The 24,054-nt window shown below is 42.6% G+C and overlaps 1 protein-coding gene across 1 annotated transcript in view; it reads left to right on the forward strand.

Moving 5' to 3' along the window:
• The window catches only part of Reln (reelin), a 445,074-nt gene that overhangs the window by 331,858 nt on the left and 89,162 nt on the right, over positions 1-24,054 (forward strand). The window contains exons 23-30 of the mRNA XM_041668128.1: positions 2,485-2,622; positions 3,403-3,589; positions 10,061-10,266; positions 12,148-12,319; positions 12,729-12,929; positions 16,169-16,401; positions 21,067-21,224; positions 22,857-23,064. Of these exons, the coding sequence (XP_041524062.1) occupies positions 2,485-2,622; positions 3,403-3,589; positions 10,061-10,266; positions 12,148-12,319; positions 12,729-12,929; positions 16,169-16,401; positions 21,067-21,224; positions 22,857-23,064 (1,503 nt within the window). The remainder of the gene's footprint in view (positions 1-2,484; positions 2,623-3,402; positions 3,590-10,060; positions 10,267-12,147; positions 12,320-12,728; positions 12,930-16,168; positions 16,402-21,066; positions 21,225-22,856; positions 23,065-24,054) is intronic.

Consider the following 24,054-nt stretch of genomic DNA (forward strand, 5'->3'; position numbering starts at 1 on the left):
AGACTCCTCTTCGAGCCCATTTGACTCATTTTTAGCACACTGGTTTTTTGATTTTGTTTTTTTTGTTTGTTTGTTTGTTTTTTTTTTTTTTTTGAGTGCTGAATTTATTCTGTGCTGTGCTTATCTCTGAAAGACCATGACGACTCAGCTGGGACTCTGGGCACGACTCAGATTATAATCAGTTTAAAAAGAACAGAGCATCTCTCCTTTTCGTGATGGTAGCGTCCATGAGTTTTGTTTGGTTCGATTCTATAGGGAACTATGCTTGTCTTAGCATTCTATTGCTTTGATAAGACACCGTGACCACAGCAGCTCTTATAAAAGAAAGCATTTAACTAGGGCTTGCTTACAGTTTCAGGGGTTTAGCCCATTATCGTCATGGTGGGAGCGTGGCGGCATTCTGTTAAGGCACACGCAGTGCTGGGAGTAGCTGAGAGTTCTACATCTGCATCCATAGCAGCAGGAAGAAAGAGAGGCTGTGGCCACGCGTGGGCTTCTGAGACCTCAAAGCCCAAGCCCAGTGACACAAGGCTACACTTCCTACTTCCTCTCAAGTAGTACCACTCCCTGAAGGCCATGGTTTCAAATATGTGGAAGTCATTCTTATTCAGGTCACCACAGGACTGTGTTGTAGTGAAGCAGGGCCCCTTGTTCTGGCCTCCCGGCTAGCTCAGTTGGTAGAACATGAGACTCTTAATCTCAGGGTCATGGGTTCGAGCCCCATGTTGGGCACCACTCTGTTGTAGTGAAGCAGAGCCCCTTGTTCCGGCTGCCCAACTAGTTTATACCCAAAATAACAACACACAAATTGTATTCATTTAAACACTGTCTGGCCCATTAGTTCTAACCTCTTATTGGCTAACTCTTACGCCACTCTGTTGTAGTGAGAAGCGGGCTGGCGGTGTTCCCAGCATCCAGCTAGCTTATACCCCGAAATAATCACACAGAGATCTGTACTAATTAAATTACTGCCTGGCCCATTATCTCCAGCCCCTTATTGGCTAACTCTCACATATTAATTTATCCCATCTCCATTAATGTGTATTGCCACTTGACTGTGGCTTACCAGCATGAGTCTAACCAGCATCCGTCTCAGAGAGGAGAGCCATGGCGTCTACCACACTGCCTTCTTCTTCCCAGAAGTCTGTTCTGTCTACTCCACCCACCTAAGGGCTGGCCTATCAAAAGGCCAAGGCAGCTTCTTTATTTAACCAATGAAAGTAACACATAGACAGAAGACCCTCCTACACCAGTACTGTAAAGGAATCTACACTCGTTGTAGGCTTTTCTAAAGGACAGTTTGTAATGGAACTATGAAAATCAGGATGGCTGTTAAATTATAAACATAAACCTACTACCATAGAGGTGTCTCTGTCTTAGGTCCCATGATAGGTACTGATGTGGAAATAAACCCCAGTCTACTGGAGGCCCTCTGTGAACCCTGGAATAACCCTACTACGTATGAAAACACAAGCTATTAGCAACAGATTATTGACAAAATACACAAACAAAAGCTTAGTCTGAATTTTAGCAGTCTGTTGTGTACTTGTGGTGTGATTAATATGTGTAATTGGAGCAGATTGTTATGGTTCATTCAGAGGCAAAGCAAGTGTGTTTATAGTGGGCAAGGGGATGCTCTAATCAGCAGAGCTAAGACTCACAAGAATTCTGTGTAATTCTGTGTTGCTACCGCTGCTGTCGGTGTGGTTGCTTTAGCACCTTGAATAAAAAGAACACAGATCTCTGAAAATTCCTACAGGTGACTTTCTCTGTAATTTTTTAAAAAATGTTTTCAAGTAATCATTGATCCAGAGTCTTTTTTATATGACTTTCAAAATATCTTCTTTAGACTCTGACGTCAATAAACTAAGACCCCAAGTGTTTGTGTTTAACTTTTCATCTCTATTTAAGGTCAACTGGCCCATGAGACTCCAGCAAGTTCGTGTTTCAGAAATAAGCACGCCTTCATGTGCAGATCTTCTTGCTAGATATAACTTTTCAGCATGTCTTCTCAACCCCAAAACTGTACTCTAAAGGTTTTGTTTTCTATTCTGAACCAAACCAAAGTCTTCCGATAACACTGGTGTGCCTGTTCTGAGAAACATTATCACTTGGGGTAAAATATTTCATATTCTCCCTGTGAGAGACGTGTTTTATTTAGTGGGTAGCTTTTACTTTTGAATGTTATTTCTTTATTTCCAGGATCAAATTTTGAGTAACCACAGAAAGTCTGGCCCACTATTTTCCTTTAAAAATGCTTCAACTAAATTAAGATTAAAACATTATATAGGCAGGCTCTTTTTTCAACTTTCTTTCATGACAGAATTGTTGACTTGTAAAAATAATTGATTGGAAGTTAAGCTAAGTAAATATTGGGGTCCTAAGTAGAAGTTCTGAAGGGTTTGTTTTCAGAAAGGTGCTGAACTCTGGTCTTCTTAGGGAGAAATGCCACAGTGGAACTGATATTTTCTGCTTCGTTGCTAGGTCCAGCGCCACCCGCTTCCGCTGGAGTCAGAGCTATTACACAGCGCAGGATGAGTGGGCTTTAGACAGCATCTACATTGGGCAGCAGTGCCCCAACATGTGCAATGGACATGGCTCGTGCAACCATGGCGTGTGCAGGTACGTGCTCCAGAGAGCATAACCCACTCCTGCGTTTGGGTCTGTGGGTTCTTCCCGGAGGTTGTTTTCCCAGACACTACAAAGACTCAGACATAACAAAAGAGCCAAAAGAAAGTGTGTCTCCCTTCTGTCCTTGTTTTTCATGTAAAAGAACTGTTACATGAATGCAAAGCCATATATTATATATATATATATATATATTCTACACATATATTCTAAACCTCTCAATCTAAACTCAAGAGCAGGCCTGCTGGGTTAACCTGAAAGCCTGGCTGTTAGTTCCCACCCACCCCTCATCATCCTCAGTTAGTCAAACATTCTGCTACACGCTCGGCTACGCCGCTTCGCTTGAAGCTCAAGGTTGTGCAAATAGGAAGAAAGTGAGCACACTTGAATACAAAGAAACCCCAAACTATGTGATTTAATCAGAACTATAAAATATCACAAGAGTGACATGTTAGTTGAATACATGAACCTACATATATAATATCTTTAAAGTCGTGGGGAAATCCCAGTCTCTCTGGCACCAACATAAGCGCATGTGTCTGCTTCTAACCTTGAATCCCACAATTTTAACATAATACCTGTAACTAAAGATTCTACCCATTTTGAAGAACATGAGAAACTGAAGATTGTACCGTATCCTATGTACCTTACTGCTGCAGAAAGATGCGTCAAGATGCGTAAGGATGAGACCTAGGGGCACGTGGCATGTGGGAATACCTTAAGTAGGAGGGCATTGTGTCGCTAATGACTTGGTTATTTTCGCTGCTCTCATAGGTGTGACCAGGGATACCAAGGGACTGAGTGCCTCCCAGAAGCTGCTCTTCCTTCCACAATTATGTCAGATTTTGAGAACCCAAACGGTTGGGAGTCTGACTGGCAGGAAGTTATCGGCGGAGAAATCGTGAAGCCCGAGCAAGGCTGTGGGGTCATTTCTTCTGGATCGTCTCTCTACTTCAGTAAGGTACTCCCAGAAGTCAGAACGAGCCATTAGGCAGTGGCTGGTTTGAAATGAGACTTGTTCACAGGCGTGCTGAACTCCACAGGTACCAACAAGGAATGGTTTTACTGTTCTTCATGCCCTTCATTGGGCTTAGCCATGTGCCGGTCCTATTGCGACATTGGGAAACCCATCTTATTATTGATGTGGATTACTACAAATACAGCTTAAGCCAGTTTAGAGTTCCTCGTACTCTTCTTCTTTTCTGTGCAGTGCTGGGGCAGAACGGACAAACTCTGACATGGTGGGCAAGCATCCTGCCACTGAGCGACATCCCAGATCCCCTCACCCACCGCTCCTGCACTTCATTTAAACCCCATTGCTTTCCTGTAGCCCAGTGCTGTGCAGGCTTCTGTCTTGAAGGCTGTTGACTAGAGCAGGCTTTTTATCTGTCCTCACTCCACCCTTTTAGATTCTGTGAGAGGATACGCCTAGGCTGAGAGACGGACAGGGATGGATGGACGAACCTGGAGGCTAGAGAAGCTAGTCTCCGTGTTTGATTCCGTCTGATGCTACCACTTCCTAGCTGTGTGTCTGTAGGCATATCACTTCATCCTCTTTCCATTCACCTCCTCATCCACAAAGGGATGAGAGAGTCCACTTCAGTAGAGTTCTTACGTGGATGGAGTTGGTGAGTGCCGACCCTGTAGCAGAGTCTAGGGGTTGTGTTTATTGGATTTGTCATCGTGTGAATCTCAGGACTCTGGTTGGAGGAAGTAAGAGTGAAGAGAGGAAGGGAGCATATACAGAGCTGTTCCTGGAGAGAGAGGGCTGAGCAGCTGGCTGTTGAGCAATCATAGCTCCAGGGCTATTCTATCTTAGTTTGGTGACTACCAGTAGACCCTACTGGTGTAGAATGCTTCATCAATCTTGTTCTTGAAACGTTCAGCTTTCCTGGTTGTAGCAGCCAATTCGACATACACATTGGTAAATATCAACAAGGGACTCAGATGCCAGGCACTGGCAGAATTGCAACGGCTAATTCTCTTTGAGCACCCCAATCCACGTTGATTTGTTGAGGATGAGAGGGGAGCCCCCTTCCTCTCCTCCTCGCTATCGTCCAGGCAGACCATCTTCTGCACTCTGCTCTGGTTCATCTCCAGTGAAAACAGAAAAGACAGGGAGCAGGTGCCAACCTGAGTGACACGTCTCGCCCTAAGCATGCGCAATTGTCTTCAGGATGGGAAGTAGTTAATACCGTCTCTTTATAGAAGGATTACAGTCACCAATTCTGGTACAATTAGAAAGGTCTCACTTCATTTACATCCTATAGCAAGTAGACAGGTGTGGATGATATACCACGGGGCTCCTACAGCGTAGATTTTGTTTTGGCAGAAATCCAAGAAAAATTAATTTGTGCAAGTGAAAAAATAGGTTCGAGTTTTGTTCTGATGTAGGTGTAAAGCGAAGAATCTACAAGGAAACAAGACAGGAAAGGATGGAAATCAGGATGGGTCTAGTCCGTGTGTCCTGGCTGTTGACATGGACAATCCTACCGTCACGATCTCTAGAGAGCATAGTCAGTAAGGGACCAGTGCACACTAGAAACCTGGCTCTGCAGAAGGGACACTGTGCTTGCTGTCAGCCTCTGCTTTAAAATTAAGATTATAAATATTTCACTGGTAAATGTGTGTCTATGCATACACGGAAATTTCATACATAAAGTGTCCTGGGTGGACACTTGACCCAAAATTGTCTTTTCTACAGTCAGACTGTCTGGATACGCTTCGTTCCAGAGCTCGTGTGGAGGTCGCCTTGTGGAGTTATTTCTCTGTATTTCAGCATTCCTGTCTGTGAAACAGAGTGCTGGGCGCAGTGAGGAAGTTAGTGCAGGTGAAGAACAGAGCTGTGTGGGGAACAAGATGCATTAATCATCACTGTGATTTTTTTACGAGAGGAAATTATAAAACGGTACCATTCCCCGCACATCTGCCCTTCTACTCGGAAATCATCATTTCAAAGGTACAAATTTCCCTTCATCTCTCGGTACAGCCTTCCCCTCTGGGCTTCTGTATAAATATCTCAGGGCCTTTCTTTTCCCTATTTTTCTCTAGTAGCATCTATCTGTTTAGAATTCTAAGTGGAAAATCTCATCTTAAACTAAAAGAGGAGAAAGTGGTTTCCATGCAATCAGAATAAGGGAAACTTAGGAGGGCCTGACCTCGGGAATAGCAATTCCTCAGCTACTCACAGACTGTTTCCCTATCCAGTGTCAGGTTGACTATCACCAGGAGAGAAGAATCATCACTTATTTCCAAAGGGAAAGCAGGGAGGGTTTCCGGTTGGCTCCTCGGTGTCCCGGGAGGAGTGGTGTAGAGATCCCCACCTGCAGTCACCAGGCTGTGTGCTGGCTAGCTTGGGAGAGACAGGAAACAAGTAGCTGAGCATTGAGCAGGCAGCAAAGAAAGAGCTCTAAGTCACGGGCCCACCTCCCTAAGTTGATGTCTCTAAAATCCTCCATCCTCTGCCTCTCCAGCCACAGGATGTAGGCTGCTCTCTGCCTCCCTTACCCGCGTCTCTGGTATTTGCTTTCCAGCTGGGAAGCTCCCACCGCTGAAGGTTGTTTTTGGTTCCTGCCTTTACCCTGAGTCTGCCGCCCTGCCTCCCACCTATCTGCATTCACATCAGCCACGCCATATCCTGCGGAAAGATCTGTCTCCGTGCATATTGCAGGAGCTAGGGCCAGACTCTCCCACGCATTGTCTTCTTAGCCTTTCTGAGGTGATTGTAGCTGGTATACTCTTTCTTCCTGCCTTTCTCACGGGGCCAGGCAGAAAGCACGAGCTGGGCTGAGCTCTAGATAAAGTGGCCAGCTCCCGAATGCATGTCCTAGTCTAGGTTTATGTATCGATAAACACCCAGAGGACTCAGTAGGTCTGGAATAATTAAATGTCCGTGTGACCAAAGGGACTTCAGTTGGGCTGCAGCCACCATCGTCATATTGGGTCTGCCACACTATATGGCTTCTTGTCGTGGTGTTTTGTGTAACACCGTTATTATAGAATTAGCTGATTTGACTAGAAGGAGAGATTCTAAAGGAGTGGTTGCGTTCAAGTAAATATAAGAGAAGTTTGACCCTTGTGGCGTTTTCAATAAAGGAAACCAGTGAGATGAGAGGTGAAAATTCACAGCTGCTTAGAGGATCGGTTATCAGTTCTGTTACCTCCCGTCTGGTAAGATTTGATGTATTTCAGCTGAACGCTTAAAGGAGGGGGCCATTTCACCTCTAGCTTATTTTGCTTCTAAAAACCATTCCTCCCATATAGACTCTAAGGTACAAAAATACTAGAATGTCTGAAGGGTTTCTCAGAGCGTTTCAAGTCAACTGGAGAATCACTTTTCCACTCTGGGAATGGAAACATGCTCATTCAGCCTGTTACTCTAACACATGGATACAGACACACATCGTGTGTGTGTGTGTGTGTGTGTGTGTGTGTGTGTGTACACATGTGTGCATGAATCTATAGATCACAGCAAAGTAGGAAAACTCCAAAGCAATAATTACATCATATTCTAAATTCTGACAAAAAAAAATATCATGAGACTTTTTTTCTTTTTCTCTTAATTTCTTTGAAATAATGTTCAGCATTTCAGGTCCCTGAACAAAAGAAATGATGTTTGCTATTTATCTATGAAAACACACTTTCAGTGTCAAGCTAAACATGTGTGTGATATTTCCCACCATTTCTAAAAGTCCAACCAAAGTGGTTTCCAAACCCCTGGGGACTAACCCATCACACAGAAGAGCAAGCCTGCGCGGTGGGTTCACAACAGACCCCCGTTCCAAACAGCTAATTGTCATGATTGGATTTGTATAATTCTCACCTTAGAGCCTTATCCTTCTGGCTCACTTCCACATGCTGCGTTTTTCATAGTTTTGTTTTGTTTTTTTGTTTTGTTTTGTTTTTTTTGCTAGGTTGAAATCAACCTGCTAACTCTTGGAGTTTTTCTCCCAAACATCGCTCTGCTTGCTGTGGTCCTGGGGTAGGAAAGAACTGGGTGTTTCTCATCTACCATATTTCAGAAAAACAGTTTAAGATGGTACAAAGCACATACAAGAGTTCCTCAAATCATACTAGAAATGGGAAGGTTTAAAGAATGATCCCGCGTTGGAATCAGGGTCATCTCCCTTGCAGGCAGGCATCCTGGCTTCTTTTGGACTCTTAACTGGCTTTAGAATTCTTGATAGGAGTATACTTCTTTAATTAGTCCACAGATAATTACCCTCTCGGTTTCTGTGTTAGAACTCTCCCTCGGTGAACTCAGGAGATGAAACTGGGGCTCAGTGTAAGCATTGGGGTTTTCCCTCTAGTCTACATGTATTGTCTTGGTTTTCCTTCCTGATCTCTAGTCAAATTCCCATGTGCCTTCCAAGACCAGAAAAGTCTTCTGGTTAACTCTGGTAAAACCTAACTATGTGGGAGACTCTCATGATCGACCTTCTTGTATACCACCTTATCTTGAAGTCATTACACAGAACAGGGTGACAACCTCTTGTCAGCCTGTGTCGGCGCCACCCAGCTGGCTGACCTACAGGGGCACAGCAAGAGAAGGAAGTGGGCTACTGGATTTCTGGACATTTTTAACATGTTAAGATATAAGAGACTGTTGAATGGTTAGACACTTACTTAGATGGCTCCTCCCAATGCCTCTGCCTGAGAGTAAGCAAAGCAGATGGAGAGACCTGAAGACTCCCTTTTTGTCAAGAAGTTTCTGTCTTGCCCACTTCGCCGTGACTTGCTCTGGAGAAAAGAGCTGTGAGCAGATCTCTGGGGAGAATACACCTTCAGAAATGCATGTAGTGCACCAGACAATTTACACACAACACATATGGTTTAATCCAATTATCACAATTCCGTAAGGAAGGAAGGATTGCCAACATTGCACCTGTGAAGCTCAGAAAGGCCGCACGACCCATGTACAGAATGAATAAAAGACCGAGAGCCAAACCCAGCTCCAGCCAGTGCACACGTGAGTCATAGTATCAGACTCAGTCAGAAATGCTTGCCTTTTAAGCACAGGGACCTGGGTTCAATCCCCAGAACCCACATGATAAACAAAATTCTATCCAGGCATAACAACACAGGCCTTTGAGCAGTCTGGAGGTAGAGGCAGGTGGATTCTGTGAGTTTGAGGTCACTGTGGTTTAGATAACGAGTTCCAGGACAAATAAGTCTGCATAGTGAGACTCTGCTTCAAAAACTAATAATGATAAAATTGATTAATTAGAATAAGAGCAGACAGGGTGATACACACTTGTACCCTCAGCACTGGGGAGGTGGAGACAGGCATATCCTTAGAGCTCAGTGGCCAGCCAGACTAGCCTAGTTGGCAAGTTCCAAGCCTGTTGTAATAGGGGCGGCAGCAGCGGGCTGCGTTCCTGCCACCGCGGCTCACGGCTGTCTGGCTAGCTTATGCCCCGAAATAATTACACGGAAACTGTATTCATTTAAACACTGCCTGGCCCATTAGTTCTAGCCTCTTATTGGCTAGCTCTTACATATTGATCTAACCCATTTTTAATAATCTGTGTAGCCCACGAGGTGGCTTACCAGGGAAGATAACCTGCGTCTGTCTGGAGTGGGAGAATCATGGCGACTCCCTGACTCAGCTTCTTTTTCCCGGCATTTTGTTCTGTCTACTCCGCATACCTAATTTTCTGTCCTACCAGAGGCCAAGCAGTTTCTTTATTACTTAACCAATGAAACAGATAAAAAGATGACCCTCCTCCATCATTTCCCCTTTTTCTATTTAAACAAAAAAGAAAGGCTTTAACTTTAACATAGTAAAATTACATATAGCAAAACAGTTATAAAGCAAGAATTACAGTTACAATATTTACATCTATTTTATCTTTATCATAATAATGGAAAACTATAACTATACAGTTTCTTTATTACTTAACCAATGAAACAACAGATAGAAAGATGACCCTCCTCCATCACAAGCCAAATGAGAGACCCTGCCTAAAACTAAACAAACAAACAAATAAATAACACAACAAATGTGGTATTGTCTAATCATTGTCTTCAGGCCTTTGTATTCATAAGCATAGATATGCCCATGAACCAACCAACATGCACCTAGTCCATTGTCTTTCTTCTCCGTTACTCTTGGATTAGATGGGAGGCTTACAAGGCAAGGACTGAAAGTGTTTTGAGTAGTTTTGCCCTATTTTTTAGTACTCTTTGGTACAGTAGGAAATTCTCAAGAGTCTCCCAGCTGGGTCTGGGTATCAGTGATGGAGAGATGAAGTGAGTGATCCAAGAGCAGGAACCATACCACAGCAGAGACAAGAGAAGAGCAGAGTTCGCTCTTCTCAATATTAACCGGGACCAGAACTGTCTTCTATAGTGCAGGGTGCTCGAGTTTCAAGCTGTAAAATGCCAGAGAGCTCCCAGATCACTGACCAAGGTTTTTCTGTCTTTTGGAAAGGCCGGGCAAAGACAACTGGTGAGCTGGGATCTGGACACGTCCTGGGTGGACTTTGTCCAGTTTTACATCCAGATAGGCGGAGAGAGCACTGCATGCAACAAGCCTGACAGCAGAGAGGAGGGGGTCCTCCTCCAGTACAGCAACAACGGGGGCATCCAGTGGCACCTGCTGGCAGAGATGTACTTCTCCGACTTCAGCAAACCCAGGTAACCCCCGCTGCTGGGCCGGCCGCGCCATCCAGGGGTGGTAGATATTCAGTTGTTACTCAAGTGTCTCTGAAATGCTGACAGTTCCCCAAACAGAAAAACTCATAAAGATTTGACAGGAAAGCCAAGAATAGATAATTTTCATCCAAGTCATTAAACAAAAACCATGTGTGCTCTCATTTAATTTTTTTTTTAGAGCTGTTAGTTGAATATGGTAGCATAAGTTGGAAACCAAAGCAATTAGAAGATCAAGCAGGAGGAACTTCCTGACTTCCAAAAACAACTAAGACTACAGTGAGATCTTATCTCAAAAACAAAAATCCTCTTTTAAAAACCTGTCTAGAGATTTGGGGGGATTTTTGACTACAAGAAAATTACTAGCCATTGCTACCCAAAGGCATTCTGGGCTATAGCAAAGTCCCATATCCGCCTCACATTTGGGGATTTTGCTTCCGTTCTGGGCACACACAAAACATGTTCATCTGTTACAGGTAAGTGAGATGGAGAGTTTCGTTCTGGGTTTTCACATGACTATGCCCTGGGATGGTCCTAGACAGTGTGTGACCCAGTCTCTAGCGTTCAGATTCTCAAACGTTTCCACAGACCTATCCAGGGGTTGACTCTGCCAGCTCAAGAACACAGAGAAATGGCACCGTTGACAGCCAGCCGCTCATGAGTGGCTGATTAGTGATGCCCACCAGGCAGTCAGCCTATTTATAAGTATTTAAACTTGGTTCTTTTGTGATTATGTCGTGTTTGAAATTCATTTTAATTCATATGAACATAACAAAACTACTCAAAAAATACCATTTTTAGGGTATCTGTTTTATAATCTCTTATCTCTACTTTAATATAGACATAAGTTCTTCTTTATATATTACCACCAGTCAGTATTAACTTATTTTAATGTCCTGTTCTACATATTGTAATGAGGTCTTGTGCTGGAAAATATTGAAGGAAATGCGTATCAAATTCTTACAAATCAAATGTATTTTGCTGCCTAAAATTTACATATTTTGTAGATTGAGGGTTTATAGGTTTGGTGTTTTAAAAAAAATGGGCCGCGTTAAGGCGACATGACTTTCCACAGACTTGTTTTAAATTGTAAATAACTATATTATATATAGTTGTGCATATAAAAAATTGTGTATTTAATAATTTATAAACTGATGATACACATATAAATTTTAATAGATACCAACCTTATGTAATTTATTGATGATTATGTTTCATCTTAAATTCACAATTTATATTTTTCACCAGGAGCAAGGGTTGCTTTGAAACTTTAAAACATACTATTTTTGTGTAATAACACAATAGGAGAAGAAGTAAACCTAGATATTTCTTCTCTTTTGTTACATTGTTAATTAGTGTGCATATGTGTGGGCAAGTGGAGGACACAGCTGGGTTTCAGAAGTTAGTTCCCTCCTCCCACGTGGGTCCAGAGGATCAGAGAGGTCATCAGACTTGGCAACAGGCACCTTTACCCCAACATATTTTCTCTAAAAGTTGTGACCATATGATGTTGCTTGTTTGGACCTTATATACATACACACATGGTGCCCTTACATACATGCAGGCAAAAGACTCATACACATAAAATAAAAACAAAACAGATCTTTTGCAAGTTATGACCTTTAATACTAAGAAGCCAGTGAGTCAGTCTGTTGAAACGTAATTACAAATGAAGTGAACAAAATACGACAAAGCTTTCTTAGTTCATAAGCCTCCCGTGTGATCTGTCCACCCTCAGAGCCATCTGGAGTGCCAAGGGATCAAATAAAACTAGACCTTCTCTTGTTTCCGCCTTTGTTACATTGCCGGCTCTTAAGAGCAGCACAGCCTTGCTTTCCCAGCCATGGAGGGTTTGTTTTTATGCAGATTCGTCTACCTGGAGCTCCCAGCCGCCGCCAAGACCCCTTGCACCAGGTTCCGCTGGTGGCAGCCCATGTTCTCCGGGGAGGACTACGACCAGTGGGCCGTCGATGACATCATCATCCTGTCAGAGAAGCAGAAGCAGGTCATCCCCATCGTCAACCCAACTTTGCCCCAGGTATGACTCACATCAGAACACCAAGATGCAGAGGGTTGGCACATCAGATCAGAGAAAGAACAATAGACTCCCTTAAGGTCTGACAAGGAATAGGGTGATTATTCATGCTTTTTTTTTGGTTGTTGATGTTCCCTTCTGTAGTAAAAAAGTTCAGTCCTGGGCTGTTAGTTCGCAGATTGTTCTGTTCAAACATGAGAAAGATTGTGAATTCTAGAAAGCAGAAAATTGTTAGTATGTTTAAAAATAATTAGATACATGGTGGCAAAATAATTCTGGTTGTTAAATCATCAAGAAGCAATGTTAGTGCGTTTTTAAAGTTTGTTTAGTGGTTCTGTATTTTCAGGAAAACATGGTCCGCGTGTCACAAACCAAACATCTCTTCCTGTTTTGTTTGTATTGTTCCCGTTAGAACTTTTATGAGAAGCCGGCTTTTGATTACCCCATGAATCAGATGAGTGTGTGGTTGATGTTGGCCAACGAAGGGATGGCTAAGAACGACAGTTTCTGTGCTGCCACACCTTCGGCCATGGTGTTCGGAAAGTCGGATGGAGACCGGTTTGCTGTAACCCGAGATTTGGCCCTGAAACCCGGATATGTGCTCCAGTTCAAGGTATCTGCAGCAGGGCTCTTCCCCGAGCGCGGAGGAGCGGTACCAGCTCCGACTTCTGCACAGATGGCTCCCAGAGAACAGAATTTCCCATACTCTAGTAAAGAAGGGGCACACTTGAGGAAAGGCTCCCCAGTTTCAGGATGGTAAAACTCTTAAGGAAAACAGTTGGCTAGATCTGGGGGAGTCCCAGAAGTTGTACCTAAAGCATTACACTGTTCATGCAACTCTTCCATAATTGAAACTATAATTGAGTTTTTCGATCTGAGTTGATGCAATGAACTCTTTACTTTCAAATCATTATTGATATGTCTGTCTGTCTCACTAGTGGCTTGGGACTTGTGTTTTTCTGTGTTTTGGCGATCAAGCCTAGGACCTTGCACACAGTAACTGGGCTCCAACCCCAGCCTGTATCACATGTGTTGACTACAGCATTTCCAATTTCCCTTTCCAAAATTTGATGGGTTTTTACTCTGCCACGCATCACTTTCCTTAAAACATATTGTTTTTCATGCTTTATAGCGTATCAGCAAAAACAGTGAGAATGTACCTTGACAGACTCTTGTCTCAGAACGTAATCAAAATTTCATTGTGCTTATTTATAATAAAATCCCATTGGTGAGTCCTGGAGTCAGAAGCAATGTAGTTTTAATGAGGTAGCACAAATACATGCTCCTTGTGTAACAACAGGATACAGACACAATAGTTTACAAGCGGAATTACTGAAGAGATCAGATGTTTGAGGGTGGCTCTTCAGTATCATTTCCAAAGGCCTTTTACACAAGGTAGTCAGCCATCAACAGGAACAAATTATGTCCTAACAACAATGAGGAAATGGTAATCTGCCTTTGTTCATATTTGGATATTAATGCAATGGAAAAGCATCAGTAACAGTTCATGTCTTCATAGGCGTGTGTTGGTGACACTTGGTATTAATATAAAATGTCCATAGAGCGCTATACCTTTCCTCATCTAATACCACTTCAATTTAATCAACCCCAAATAGCATAGTAATATAGACATTAGATTCTGCATGGTGAGCTCCCGAAACTGAAAAAGCTAACTAAGAAACACATAGTGAATTTTTCAGATATTTAAAGAGGCAACAGTACATATTAAGAAAATCCCAATTCTCACATCACAGCTAAACACCTAGTAATTTGTGCCCAATAATTAATGATGGGTATTAATTATGGATTATACATGGATTGATAGTTAATATATACTAGAAACCCTTAAAATATCACTTGGTATCTTTTATATAAAATGTATATTTTATATAAAAAATACAGGTCTGGTGCATTCTTGGTAATTGCTACAATTACCAAGATACAATTACCAAATATGAGTTGCTAGGAATATAGAAACCAAAACCATGGCCCTAGTCCTCAAGGAGCTCAAAAACTAGAGAATAAGTCAGAAAGGTAAGCAGTCACAGTGTTGTCAGAAGCATTCTGGTCAGAAAGGTCCCAGGTGCCGAGAGAGAGCCCTGCATAGTGCTGTCTACATTGACTAGATAAGGAGAGGGGTACGGCAGTGATAGATACCAAGACTGAATAGAGCAGCATTAGAGTGCATTCAGACACCGATTTAGGAAAGAACTGCCTTAAATTGTAATTGCAAACCTAGTGGTGTGCTAGAAGAAGTCCTTTAATAAAAAAAAAAAAAAATACACCAAACTTTAAAATTTGAAGTGTTTTCAGATTTTTGACTCAACAATACCACACCTGAGACCTCTCTGGTGGGAATCACCCAGGAGGACAACTGGGGAACCTCTTTCTTTTTTCTTTTAATTTTTATTGATTCTTTATGGATTTCATATTATGCATCCTGACCACACCCATCTTTCTTCCCATCCTTCCACCCCACACATTCGCCCTCTGTCCCTTGCAACTTCCCATCCCAAGACAAAAATTAAAAGAAAAACCAAAACCAAAAAAAAAAAAAAGAAAGAAAGAAAGGAAAGGAAAGGAATCTTGTCTTCGGAGTTGTCGTGTGGCCCCTGGAGTCACACAGGTCACCCTTTAGTCCATACATCTTTGCTTATCAGTATTCATTGCCAGGAGTCTTTAGTCTAGTTTGAGGCTCTGGCCGATGCTGCACCATCTATAATGGGCTCTCTCTGGGACTCCTCTTGGCTATCCTGTTGCCCTGTGTCATGGAGATCCTGCCATTTTGGTTCTTTAGGTTCATCCCCTTCATATGCTTCAACAGTTCATAGATTCTGAGGATGTTGGGGTGGGTCGACTCAGCTTTGGTTCTGGGCCTGGGTGGTTAGTAGGTAGGTAGGTAGGTAGGTAGGTAGGTAGGATGGATGGATGGATGGATAGATAGATAGATAGATAGATAGATAGATAGATAGATATGAGAGAGGGGGGATGGATAGATGATGGATGGATAGATAGATAGATAGATAGATAGATATGGATAGATGATAGGTAGGATAGATAGATAGATAGATAGATAGATAGATAGATAGATAGATATGGATAGATAATAGATAGATGATAGATAGATGATAGGTAGGATAGATAGATAGATAGATAGATAGATAGATAGATAGATAGATAGATATGGATAGATGATAGATAGATGATAGATAGATAGATAGATAGATAGATAGATAGATAGATAGGGATAGATAATAGATAGATGATAGGTAGATAGATTAGATAGATAGATAGATAGATAGATAGATAGATAGATAGATAGATAGGGATAGATAGATAGATAGATAGATAGATAGATAGATAGATAGATAGATAGGGATAGATAGATAATAGATAGATGATAGGTAGATAGATTAGATAGGTAGATAGATAGATAGATAGATAGATAGATAGATAGATAGATAGATATGGATAGATAATAGATAGATTATAGGTAGATAGATTAGATAGATAGATAGATAGATAGATAGATAGATAGATAGATAGATAGATAGATAGATAGATAGGGATAGATAATAGATAGATGATAGGTAGATAGATAGATAGATAGATACATACATACATACATACATACATACATACAACAGGAAGAGAACTTGTCTAGCTCTGTACTGAAGTGAAACCTTCCAGAATTTACAGAGGGTTTGGGTTGAGTCTTAACTGTATCCTCCTCGTCTCTTAACTGCCATGCTGACTTGGACACAGTGATGGGCTGTCACTGCTCCTCATCTGATGACCGGTGTCTTTGAGTGAACGCCCTGTCTAATCTAATCCTGCCCTTCCTCCTAACAGCTGAACATAGGGTGTGCCAGCCAGTTCAGCAGCGCTGCCCCGGTTCTCCTGCAGTACTCACATGACGCGGGCATGTCCTGGTTTCTGGTGAAGGAAGGGTGCTTTCCGGCTTCAGCAGGCAAAGGATGTGAAGGGAACTCCCGGGAACTGAGTGAGCCCACCGTCTATTATACCGGGGACTTTGAAGAATGGACAAGAATCACCATTGCCATTCCAAGGTCCCTGGCATCCAGGTACAGCGCTCTCTCTCTCTCTCTCTCTCTCTCTCTCTCTCTCAATCTCTCTCTCTCTCTCGTGGTGTGCCATTGCTTCATACAGTCTGGCCACTCCTACCCAGGTAGTAACTTGAGGCAAAAAATAAAAACTAAAGTAGAGTTGCCGAAATAGCACAAGTAGATGGTGAAGCCTATTAACTCATTCAGTAATCATTTGCCCATCGCCGGTCTGAGCCATCCACAGTTCTGGGCACTGGCACACAGCAGCACACAAAGCTGTTACGGGTTGAAAGAACCACATGGCCTTGCATCAGGCTTTTTCCCTCCATAGATCTTATTTATCTAACACCTCCTTACGTAGAAAAGTTGAAGCATCTTGCAGTGTAAATGGTCGCTTTAAGTTGACTGCTAAAACAAATAATAACAGAGAAAATTAAAATTTCAACGAAGGAGGGTAACATAAATGGACTGAAAATTTGAAATGAATCGGTTTCCATAAAGGAGGGACCAATTTAGCTCTCAGCCGTTTGGCAGCTAAGTGACGCAGAATCGTTTCCTCTCCATTGGTAATAAATAAATAAAGCAGATATGTGTAAATTTTTGTGAAGATGTGTTCCTCCAGGTACAATAATATAGAATAAATTTTATAGCACTTTGTTTCAGATACAGAAAGTAGAAGAGCGAGATCGTCGTTTTCCACTCTATCATTTTAGGAAGGATAAAGAAACATTCTTCATGTAGACACTTCGTAATTAAATTCTGGAGTGCGACATTAAGCGTGTCTCAGTCAAGGCCTTTGACTTCAGAACCGAAATGATACACAGAGCTGTTTATATTGCTTCTTGATATTGTGACATATAGAGCTGAGGTACTCACTAGTGTCACTTGGCAATACTCCAAGAGCCTTTATTTCCTGGAATAAGGTAGGCTTATGCCCACATTCTTCAAAATTTGACAGATGGCTTAATTTGAAAAAAAATGATATAATAAAATGTGAATGTCTGAAGCACTTAGCTTTCTAGAACTCAGGTGCTTTCCCAGGGTTCCATGCAGTGAGCTACAGCAAGCACCAGCCTCAGGCCTCAGGTGCAGTAAGCAGATTCTTGGCCAACCTGTGCTGGATACCTAGACTAAGTGAGAAACAAGCTTGTGTTGGAATAATCGACAGGGTTTGGAGTTGTTTGTGGCCGAGGGTAACCTGTCCTGCACTCCGGTGTGGTGGTAATGAAAGGAGCATGTTCCCGAGGCTGCTAAGCACTGTCTTTCTGTCATATTTTTCACCAAGTTGATCACAGGTTTCCTGAGCATGACCTAGCTACTCAAACCAACTGCACTGTCGGCCTTCATCACCAGTTAAGGTTGTAACCCCAAGAACATGCGCTGTAGTTGTTGCTGGGGAAATATTTGGGTTGCTTGTTTGATCAAAGACGTAAAGTTCCGTATGAGTCTGATAAACCCTGAAGCATCATCTTAAGGTATCAACTGTTTCAAAAATTGACCACCAAACACTCAACCATCAGATCCAAGTCCAGTTACATGTAATTTCCTTGTCTTTCAATGCCAGTGTTGCTTTGTGGTTTAACAGAGAAAAACAAAAGAGAGGGGACAAGAAGAAATGGGAAGCTCACGGCCGTCAGTTACCGAGCCCATAGGAAGACTGAGCTTCGCCAAGAAGCTTGTTAATTCAGCTTCCTTTGTCCAAAAGCAATGTCTGGGACAGGAATGTCCTTCTCTAAGACAGTTGTCCCTGAGAGCAGTCCTCCTGTCCATTGCTCTGGGCTCCTGGTTTCAACTCTGAGGAATCATTCGCCTCCATTGGAAACTCTGTAATAGCCGTGTCTTCTCGCTTCCCATTCTTCTGAGGCTGTCAGTATCAGCGCAGCCCTGTTTGATTGGTTTGTTTCATTTTGTTTTGCTTTGTTTCTCACCTCAACCACAACCCTTCGTGATTTCTGAAGCCATGGACACGAAACAGCTCTTCCAAATACATAAGCATCAGCGGGACCCCTTGCTGCGGTGACTGGAGCGTCACGGTGATGAAAACATCACTAGAAAAGCAGAGAGTATTGTCCAGAGTCAGAGAACACAAGTCCAACATGGATTTCTGAGAACTGTGGCTAAATCTGTAAATTACAGTTTCTTCTCTAGTGAAAAGAATAGCCCAGTTGGCAAGACCACATTATGAGAAGTCAGAAAAGCTCAGCCTTCACAGCATTAAGATGGCCAATATTTTGAGTCTCTCAATATTTGAAATTTTTTTTTTGGATTTCAATTTTTGGAGGAAAAAAAAGAAATCTTCTTCATTAAAATCCAGCTTCTGGTTAGTTTGGAGTCTACCCAGCTTTCTGACTGATGGCATTTGTGGTGAAGAGCCCTCTGCTAAAGAGTAGTAAATATGTTTCTATTTCTCCCAAGCAAATGAGCTGTTGGTTTGTAATCTGCAATATGTTAAATTCAGGAAGCCCCGAATGCAGTGTTCAGAAGCTGAGAGTCTAAGTGACAGAACGTGGAGCTGGTTTTGCCAGGAAGCAGCATGCTTACAAGAGTGAAGGGTTTCACTCTTTCAGAAATAATTCTAAGGGGATTTTTCAAAGTCCGTGCTCCCACGAGCCTACCCAGTTCTTGCCTACAGAAGACAGACATGGGAGGTGGTAAATCTATGTTGGTATAGATGCCCCTCCCAGCCCTCAGAGCCATCCCTATTGAGACACAATAAATCTGCAAATAACTTATTGCAAAGGCTGTACCTACTTCATATTAATGTGAAATATAGACATTTTTGTCTAAATTTTGCCTTATTTCCTTCTTCTTTGGGATGGTCTGGCTAGTTCATCATCATCATCATCATCATCATTGTTAATAATAAACATTTTTAATTTTTTATTTTTGAAAATGTATTATGATTACATCATTTTTGTCTTTCCTTTCCTTTCTCCGAATCTTCCCACAGACTCCTCCTTACTCTTTCTCAAATGAATGGTCTCTTTTCTCATCCATCACTGTTAGGGGTGTGGGTGTCTAGGTGCGTGTGTATTCCTAAATACATGGATGCGGCTCGCTCAGTCAGTGTTTATAGGATAATCAGTTGGTATGCTCTTCTTTGGAGAAGACTGTTTTTCCTACACTTGGCAGTGTAGTTGTCTGCAGTGTTTTGTGCAGAACTGAGGCTTCCTGGGCTCTGAACCTTTCCGCTTACAAGCCAGCATGTCTAAGGTTGTCCTTCTTCAGCTCCTGTTTAGGAAGATACGTTGGTGAACTTTGTGGATATAGATTCTCATGTTACTAGGAGACACAATCTCATAGTGAACTCCCTGTTCCCCTGACTCCTATCAGCCATGACCCCTGAGCCTTGGGTGCAGGAGTTGGGTTTTAAAGGTATCAGTTAGGACTGGGCTCCACAATTTGGCATTTTGACCAGTTGTGACTTTCTGTAATTGTTTCCGTCTGTTGCAAAGAGAAGCTTCCTTAATGAAGGGTGAAGACTACACTATCTGTGGGTATGAGAATTAACATTCAGAAGGTAGTTAGGAACCCACAACACGAATAGACATTTACTTAAACTAAAATGTCTGCATCTCAAATAATGGTTCTATTTTAGGGCTACCAACTTCAGGAAAGCACTGTGGGGACAGGTGCGGCAACGGGTTTCAACTGTGCTTTCTTCTTTCGTGCCTTTCCTTCCCAAATGCCGTGTGGTCCAGCGTCTCTAACTTACCCCCACATATTTGTCCACCGTTCATCAGGTACCTCATGGCCACACCCCGTGCCTCTTCATTCTTCATAACTCTCCTTATTCCAGCACCTTCTAAGGCACCAACTTGCTTGTGTTCAAACCCAGGGTTACATCACTGAGCCCAGAAGCAGGCATTGGGTGTCAGGTACAAGGTAGAGAAAGGCAAACAGGTGTGAAGCCATGCTCGGTTTGCTTCTTCCAACCCAAGGCAATAAAAGGCTTTTTTTTCGTTGTCGGTTTTTTCTTAGCAGTGCTGAGAGGCACCCCATCTGGTTACTAGGGAATGGCAGAATAAGCATCTTAGAAATGGAAAGGGGAGATGAGGAGGAAAGAGGGAATCACGGGTGTCAGTAGAGCTATCTGCAGAAGCTCTTGCTTTCCCTTGGCAATACCAGAGTCTCGTTACATGTCCCAACAAAAAACATTCTATCGGATGGCCTCAAAAACATGCCAATATTTTGCTGGAAAGAAGGGTCCAGAGAGAGCATTGGGGTCAGGGAGCAGGGGAATAAGAAAGCATTATGACCGATAAGCATAATCAAAATCCATTACGTACACGCATGAAATTGTCAAACTTTACATTTTTTTCAAATAGTTTCTCTAAAACTATCCGTAAAATTAATGTGAAAGAGCATAGAACGAGAAAATATGTGAAGAAAAACCTAAGATATATCTGGTATAAAATCCTATGATGTATCTGGTATAAGGCTCCTTTGTAGGAAAAATGTCAGACCGTTGTGCCTCATCTCTCCTGGGCATTAAACCATTCATGCTGAAGAGGAAATCAGGCAGGTTTGAGGAAGATTTGAGAGAAAGCCTATGAAGGGTCTCTGTGCCACGCACAGGCATGCCTCTCAGGGTACGCGGCTCTGGTGAAGCCGTCTGGGCCTTTCTGTATTCCTCTGTCCGGTGAGATGTGACGGTAAGAAGAGACATGTTTCTCCCAACAGTAAGACCAGATTCCGATGGATCCAAGAGAGCAGCGCGCAGAAGAACGTGCCCCCCTTTGGCTTGGATGGAGTGTACATATCAGAACCTTGTCCCAGTTACTGCAGTGGCCACGGAGACTGCATCTCGGGCGTGTGTTTCTGTGACCTGGGATACACGGGTAAGGCCAACATGTGCCTCTGGCAGTTTGCGTGTGAAAGCTCACTCAGACACAGATAACAGATGCTGGGTTTATTACTTTCTGTGTCTAAGAATTCTAGAACTTGGCCACCCAAGGTACTTGAGCTGCTGAGTATCCTGTAGTTTCGAGCCACCTAGAAAGAAAACCTGCTAAGTTCCACTCCCTAGAAAGAATGTGTTTGTCACTAGTAGCAGTCATAGTGAGCATTGCTTGGAGCCTGACATCAAGCCGAACATTATAGTAAATACCTTCATTTTATCGCGTTTGAATCTAAGAATAACTGTTCCACAGTACTGCTGGCCCTGTTTACTTTTGAGGAAACTGATGCAGAGAGTGGATTTATTTATTTATTTATTTATTTTTACTATTGTTCTTGGGTTCCATAGCCAGGCATTGCTAGAGATAGGCTCTGAACTCATACATTTAATCTTTAAAACCCAAATCAAGTTCTTCACTACATGCCTTCAGAGTCTCCCTGAGAGCTCCTCTCTCTCTCTCTCTCTCTCTCTCTCTCTCTCTCTCTCTCGTGTGTGTGTGTGTGTGTGTGTGTGTGTGTGTGTGTCCTTCTCTCCCTCTCCATCCCTCCCTCCCTCTCTCTCTCTCTAATGAAATATACTTCACTACATTTAAATTTAAAATAGAATATAAAATATTAAGCCCAAGACTGTCAAAAGAGAACTTTTTTTTTTAACAACATCCACCTTTGGGTGTTGCCATAGCAAAAGTTTTGAGAGATCTGAGATTAAAACATAAAATTAGAGGAAATCTCTTAAGCTCTAAAATCTGCTTCTAAAAGTTTTCCTGGCAGCAAAATCAAAATGCCCCTTCCCATCTTGATAGTCAGGCCTTCCTCTGACAAGAAACCAAAGACAGACTGGCTCGCTCTTGCCAGCCTTCTGTGTCAAGCACAGTTTCAAGGACGACATTTTCTAATTCTGTGCTGACTGTCCTCATGAGCCTCTTAATAGCAAGACAGTAAAGGAATGGCTTTATCATAGGCAGGATCTCTGCTCACACAAGATAGGAGCACCCGTGGATGCTCCTGTATCAGTCTTCCTTTAGAAATAAATAAGTAACAAGGGCTAGAAAGATGACTCAGTGGGTAAGAGCTCCCAGTGCTCTTGCAGGGACGCAAGTTTACTTCCCACAACCACTGTACCCGTAACTCCTGGGCAATCTAATGTCTCCATCTTCCACAAGCTCCTGCACTTGCTCGTACAGACATGTATACATGCAAGGAAACATGCATACATATGATTTTTTTAATTGAAAAAAATCTTTTTAAAAAGTTAAAATTAAAAGACAAAAAAAAGCAAATTTCATTGATTTCTTTTTGTTATCTTTGTGAGGGGAGTCTTGTGTAGCCCAAACTGACTTTGAACTCACTAGGTGGCCAAGGAGAGCCTTGAACTTCTGATTCTTCTGCCTCCATCTCCCAACTGCTGGGATTCCAGGCACACAGCACACACCTAGTAACAGCCTTTATGTTAGTAATAATGGCTGCCTTTAGACCGATGGTTGCATGATGTCAACTCTCCTTGTCCGTGTATCAAGCGTATCTTGTCACACTTAGTGATTCTAACAAAACGTCTGCATTTGTTTTCTCTGAAGCTGCACAAGGGACCTGTGTGTCGAACATCCCCAACCACAGTGAGATGTTCGATAGGTTTGAAGGGAAGCTAAGCCCGCTGTGGTACAAGATAACAGGAGGTCAGGTTGGGACCGGTTGTGGGACGCTCAACGACGGCAGGTCCCTCTACTTCAATGGCCTTGGGAAACGGGAAGCCAGGACTGTGCCGCTGGACACCCGGAATATCAGGCAAGTTGTTGATGGGAACATTTCTCCTGAACAGAGTAGACTACTGTTGCTGTGTATCTCCTATAATACTTCTACCTATGGGTTGCATGTGCAAAACATGAAGCTTAGCTCAAACTGTATAATAAAATAGGTGGGGAATGCAAAAAAATCACACCATAGTTCCTTAATCAGCCCGTACTTATCAAGACCTCTGTGTCTACTACATATTCACCTTAGTTTGCAGAAGGAAGTTCTGTGTTATCCTGTAAGCTCTTGCATGTTCTTAATGTAAATTGACGAAGTAGATATACTTTCAACTTCGAATTTGATGTCTGAAACTGATTCCTCTGTGTACGAGGTGGTTCATTTGTGGTCACTTAGTGAAAACTGCCCCCCCCCCAATTTAAATGCCTGCCCTGCCACCTACTGGTCAAACCAAGAACTGTTTGGCTCTAAGGTCAAGCAAAAATAGCACCCCTAACATGAAACTGTGCCTTTTACGTCAGTCAGACGACCTGGGAGTTAGGAGGAAGAAAGTGAGAAAAACAGACATGGTCTTTACTAAACATCCAATGCCGCCCTTCATGGTTTTTCTGCTGTTCGTCTGTTTCATGTTCCTTCCACATCCCATCCTCAAGGGTCTGCCTGCCCAGCAGGATTCACTGGTTGCCATGGGCACGGGCACGAATTACATCACGCTGAGTGTCAGGTGTGGGAGCTTTCGCCCGCTTGCTCTAAATCAGTATTGGACAAGTGATGGTCTGCCCTTCTAGAATCTTTAACGTGTTGGTGGGAAATATTCGTTCCCTCATCTTGAGTTTCCAAGATTGCAGTATCTAAAGATTTTTTTAATTTGTCATGAAATTGTTGCAATGAAATGGAGTTCCATTGTTTTCTTTAGATCACTGTACAGAATGAAGTCATTGTCCCTATCAATTAACTTTTTAAATGTTTGCCAAGTTAATGTACTGTCATGTATATCTTTCTGCCCGTCATCTCTGTCCCTCTGAC

The sequence above is a fragment of the Microtus oregoni genome, unplaced genomic scaffold, assembly GCF_018167655.1.
Source record: "Microtus oregoni isolate MIOR12 unplaced genomic scaffold, Mior012 000018F_ref0000195, whole genome shotgun sequence".
Classification (NCBI taxonomy): domain Eukaryota; kingdom Metazoa; phylum Chordata; class Mammalia; order Rodentia; family Cricetidae; genus Microtus; species Microtus oregoni.